Source organism: Nicotiana tabacum, chromosome 19 (genome assembly GCF_000715075.1).
Source record: "Nicotiana tabacum cultivar K326 chromosome 19, ASM71507v2, whole genome shotgun sequence".
Lineage (NCBI taxonomy): Eukaryota > Viridiplantae > Streptophyta > Magnoliopsida > Solanales > Solanaceae > Nicotiana > Nicotiana tabacum.
Genome location: NC_134098.1, coordinates 49,355,007 through 49,360,174, shown reverse-complemented (window position 1 = coordinate 49,360,174; position 5,168 = coordinate 49,355,007). Strand labels below are relative to the sequence as shown.

General features: G+C 37.8%; 1 protein-coding gene across 1 annotated transcript; it reads right to left on the bottom strand.

Annotated features, from left to right (window-relative positions):
• Positions 1-1,729: 1,729 nt before the first annotated feature.
• On the bottom strand, positions 1,730-4,303 carry LOC107832056 (xyloglucan galactosyltransferase MUR3-like). The gene has a single exon (XM_016659859.2). It carries the CDS (start codon positions 3,768-3,770, stop codon positions 1,983-1,985), a length of 1,788 nt encoding a protein of 595 aa, XP_016515345.1. The 5' UTR covers positions 3,771-4,303; the 3' UTR covers positions 1,730-1,982.
• Positions 4,304-5,168: the final 865 nt, after the last annotated feature.

Genomic DNA, 5,168 nt, shown 5'->3' with positions numbered 1-5,168 from the left:
GATCAGACAGGATATGGCGAAGCTCCAGATTTTCGGGGATATGACACTTGATAGGAAGATGTGGAGGTCGAGTATTAGAGTTGTAGGTTAGGATGTAGTTGAGTCTTGACTTACTTCGTACTATTGTGGGACTGGCCACGTAGGGTTTTTGTCTAGGGTAGCTAGTGACAATGTTGTGTTTTACTACTTCGCTTTTCAGTGCATGTCCTATTTACTAGCTATCGTTTTTGCTTTGCATCTTTCTTCTGCATTTCATGGTATTCCTATTTTTTCTATAATTGTTGTGGTGATACTAATGTTGTCTCCTCTTGTCGTTTTGTCTTTTTGTTTTCTTGAGCCGAGGGTCTTTCGGAAACAACCTCTCTACTCCTTTGGGGTAGGGGTAAGGTCTGCGTACACACTACCCTCTCCAGGCCCCATTAGTGGAATTCTACTGGGTTGTTGTTGTGGTGGTGGTATCAAAATGAGATGAGATAACACTGAATTGAAGAATAGGTCATAGCCCAATTTGCTAAAGTCAAAACCATACCTCCGTTTGTTTATTTTCATAAATAATAATGTAACTATACTACACTCTGTGTGTGTATGTGGAAAAATCAGCTAAACTAGCCATCCTTCACGGCGACCGCGTTAGGCATGTATTTTCGGTAAATCGTAATCTCCTGACGGAGCCAGCTGCAAATTGCTGAATATATATGGTCATATTGATCGGTGACACGGCAGAATAGGCAAGTCTTCACTCGTCTTTCTTACGTTAGCCATTTTGGTGGTATAAGCTCAATATTTTCTTATACTACTACTTTGTGCGTAACCATTAGCTGGTTTACAAAGTCATATAACATGATCACAGCTCCTTCATTCTAACCCTTGCAAGTTGCATCCAATTTTCTTTCTTCATCTATTTTGTTTTTCTACATCGCGTAGCTTTTGGACCCACTCGGCCGAATTTCCATGTCATCCTCCGACGATTCTACTACTTGACCAAACTTCTCTATCATTCATACATTTTGAAAGTGCAATCAAATACACATCAACTTTATGCACAAACATTGAAAAAAGATGTATGAGAATATATCTCAATCTTATGCACTTTTTAAATAAACACTCATCTCGACTACTCCACCAATACCTGCTAGCAAACAGTGACGGACCCACATGCACCCAAGGGGTTCGTCGAAAAATTACTCTGTTTAGCTCGGTAATATTTTTAAAAATATGTATATATACTATATAATAACACCCTTTGACTTCTTGGTGAGTTTGTTTCTTTATATTTTGACTCCCCTTAATAAAAATCCTGCTAGCAAATGTACTAAGTAATTTCAATGTTATGCACTTCTGGCGTTGCTTCCAGAATAGTAATCACATATATTGCAGCAAAATATAATTCACTCCATAAGAGATTAACTATTACCAGGCAGGAAAGAAGTTGCCTTTTTATGCAGTTAAATAACAGAGTATGGCAGAAGAATAATTACTAGTTATTAGTATAAACAACTTTTGCATGGAGGGCATCATACCTACTGCTCCACAGCAGACTATTAAATATCCAGAACTTCAGCTGCAAGATAACCAACAAATCTGAGAACCAACTACACAAACTACAAAAATATACATCCTAAGCCAAAATGTTCAACCTGGTACTCTGTCCCAGCAATTAACTATAGAGGCATGACTCTAATAATAACACAATATCAAATGACAGAAGTTCCTAATTGAGTAGACATCATTTGCTGATCAAAAGTATTGACATGGATTTTATTGCTAATACTGTCTAACGAATAACATAGAATTGGAAAAAACAACAACAGCATTTAATATTAGAACCAGGATAATGTATTAGTATGTTTTTCCTTTGCACAAAGTTCTTATAATTTCATCAAAAGGTTGATTCTACTCTGATGCTAAACTTCACGTATAGCCAGTTCTGTCATTCTAATCCATGACGATGAGTGGTAGACTGCCAAAGAAAAAAAACCACATCATGCATTTTGTCCCTGTTCGTTTTTCCAAGAGTTTTTAGCAGCTTCTGCTGATGAACTATCAGATTCTGCACTTCCATCTTTTGGTTTTTCGAAAAATGGATCCCATTCGTGAGGTCCAAGCTCACGTTGCCCTTTATCCAGCAATGCATATTTCCAACTGAGCTCCTCGATGAAGTTATCATCCTTAAGACCTTCGATGATGTCTCTTCTTAGCTTTGTAACTCTACTAGTAACCGCCTCAACAGCTACATCAAAAGCATCTTTGAGAGTCTCCAATTTAGAGCGAGGATCGGCATAGATCAGCCTTGGAATCATACTTATAACCACCTCCCGCATTTCCTTCACCTTCTCAGGAGAAATTTGATTTAACCTTTCCTCTATGCTTACATTCTTCTTACGAACATCATTCTCAGAAATCAAAACAGAGAAGGCTGAGTAGTTTTTCGGGAGATGCCACGTATACTGCGTGTAGGCGGAAGCCGGGTGGAAAAAGACAGGTATACAACCAGCCAACATAGCATCAAAAGCCGACCTCCTTGTATATGAATCGCCCTGAGGCTGCAGGCAGAAAAGGGAGCTCTGAAACATCTGCATTATACTGGCGGGAGAATGACATTTGCTCTCTGATGTTTGACCACACTCCAATAACTTGCAGACTTTAGACTCCTTGCATTGGTTAATGATCTGCCCCCTGATCGATTTAGAATTTCCGGGACGTGGTGCACCAGCAAAACAGAAAAGCCACTTCCTCTCCAGCTTCCTCATCCGGTCCTGCCAAATGAACACTTCCGCATCCTTTGCTGGATGGAAATATGTCGGATATGGAATACCAAAATCATTTGCGTTCCATGGGCTTGATTCAACAACAAGCATGGACATATTCTTTGCAGCGGGTAAGAAAAGAAGCTTGTTGCCCCAGTCCGAATTCGAATCGCTCAATCTTCTGAAATCCCATGTTATCCTACCAGCTACAAGAAAGTGATCTTTTCCCCCCATGATACTCCACTCTGGCCTCTTTTGTAGCCAATCAACCAAATCAAGAGAAGCAACATCCCTCATAGATATATTGTAACCCCAAAGATACCTAGCAATGTCAAAACCTGCGTAAAATGGCACAAAAATGGCAGCAGCGAGGGAGGAATCGTTTGTGAGGCACTCATACTGTTTCATCCGGTTGCCAAAAATGACATCCACCGCAAACTGATTGGTTGCATACCAACCAGTATTGGAGAACACACCTTCATCATTCTCCATTTGTGGGCCAAGCCCAGCATTAGTGGTAAACTTACACATATTGGTCCAAAGACTAAGACTTTTGCACTCCTTAAGCATATCTTCATTGAATCTTGGAGGAAGGTCATGCACATAAATGTACCTTCCACCACAGGGATCGCTTTTATTCTCTGCAGTTCTCAATGCTCTCATAAAAGGGTAACTCTCAACAGGATCACGACGAGAACTATTCGCGCTAACCACAGGCTTCACAACAGGTGGTTGTGCTAACTCACGATAAATTTCAATCTTAGCGCGACGAAGCTTGACGGGACGATTAATGGGATTGGATTGAGAGGTGCTGATTAACTTTGAATTGAGGGAAAGTGGATCCAAACTAGGTGAATTGTGAGCATGATTATCCCCAAGAACCACAAAATGGAAATACAACAACAAGAACCAAAACAAACCTGATAATGAAGCTAATAAGCAAACCCTAGGGTGATGAATTTTGCCTTGTCCCTTCTCCATTGAATCATCTGAAGATTGGGACGTGGGGGAACGGCGTCTCATCAGATTATATTATATTATATTATACTCACATAAAACACCAAAATTCAACCTTTTATCTCATAAGTGATAAAAAAAGGCAGAATCTTTACTACAGCCCTAAAACCCCACTTCAGAAAAAACCAAGAAAATCTCAAGAATCAACTAAAATGGTGCTAAATCTCAAGCACAACAACCACCCTAAAACCCAAGTTCAAAAAACACCCAAAAAAACTCAAGAATAATAAACTAAAATAGTGCTATATTTCCCAAGAAAAAAAAAAAAGGGACTAGTCATAAACTAGCAGAGAGAGAAATCAGTGAATTGCGGGGGCTTTAGCACGTCAACAGATGGAGAAAATCAAGATGTAAGAGGGACTTAACGGAATAATGAAGCGAATCTTCAGGGGAAAAAACAAACATTTCTAGAGCTTTATATATATTATTCCAACTTAGGAAAAATTTTACCTAAAGAAGCAGCAAATTTTAAAGGGAACAATGAAGCGAGAACTTAGAGGGTAAAGAAGAAAATGAAAATGAGGGCTAGAAAAAATAAAAACGCTTTTTGGGGGGCCATTAACTTTTATAGTATCGAGGAAAATGATGGAAGTACTAAGATGTTTCGTGTCTCATGTCTATTTCCAAACAATATTTGCTGTGTCGGTGACCACTTTAACAAATTTAATAACAGGTGTCTTACAATGGACGAAAAAGAGCAGATATTTAACAATTTAATATAAATATTAAGCAAATGGAATATTGTGACACCATTTAGGTTGGTGATTTAATTAGTCTTGTTAGGTGAAAAAAATTATAAATTAGTCTTTTTACACGTGTCTTCTGTGATTGATGAAGGTTGCTTTCATGGGTCCTTAAGGTATGAAATCCGTCGTCGATTAATTAAAGCCGGCGCTAGTTGTAAATTTTTAGAATTTCTTAATGGGGATTAGGCCTGGACTGGATTAGTTTAATCTAATTTTGGAATATGTTTAACTATATTTAAATGCTCGGACAAACTTCTCGGACAATGATTATTATTCTTGTACTTAATTCCTTGTTTTTTTCCTTATCGGATGTCCCCAAGAGATTGCTTAATTAATTGATTGTTAGTGACATGATTATTAATTAATACTTGGTCAATGTCAACAGTTGACTGGTCTGAAAGAAATACTAGTATAATAGCACCAAGATACAAAAATCAGTTTATTTTGAAATGCTTTTTTTCAAAAGTATTTTTGGTGAGAAGTAATTTGTGTTTAGCTAATTTACTTAAAAATCACTTCTGAGCATGAATTAGTGTTTGACCAAACTTTTAAAAACTATTTTTAAGTATATTTTTCTCAAAAGTGTTTTTCAAAAAAATATTTTTGGAGAAAAGCTATTTTTTTCTGCTTCTCCAAAACTGTTTCTGCTTCTACTCAA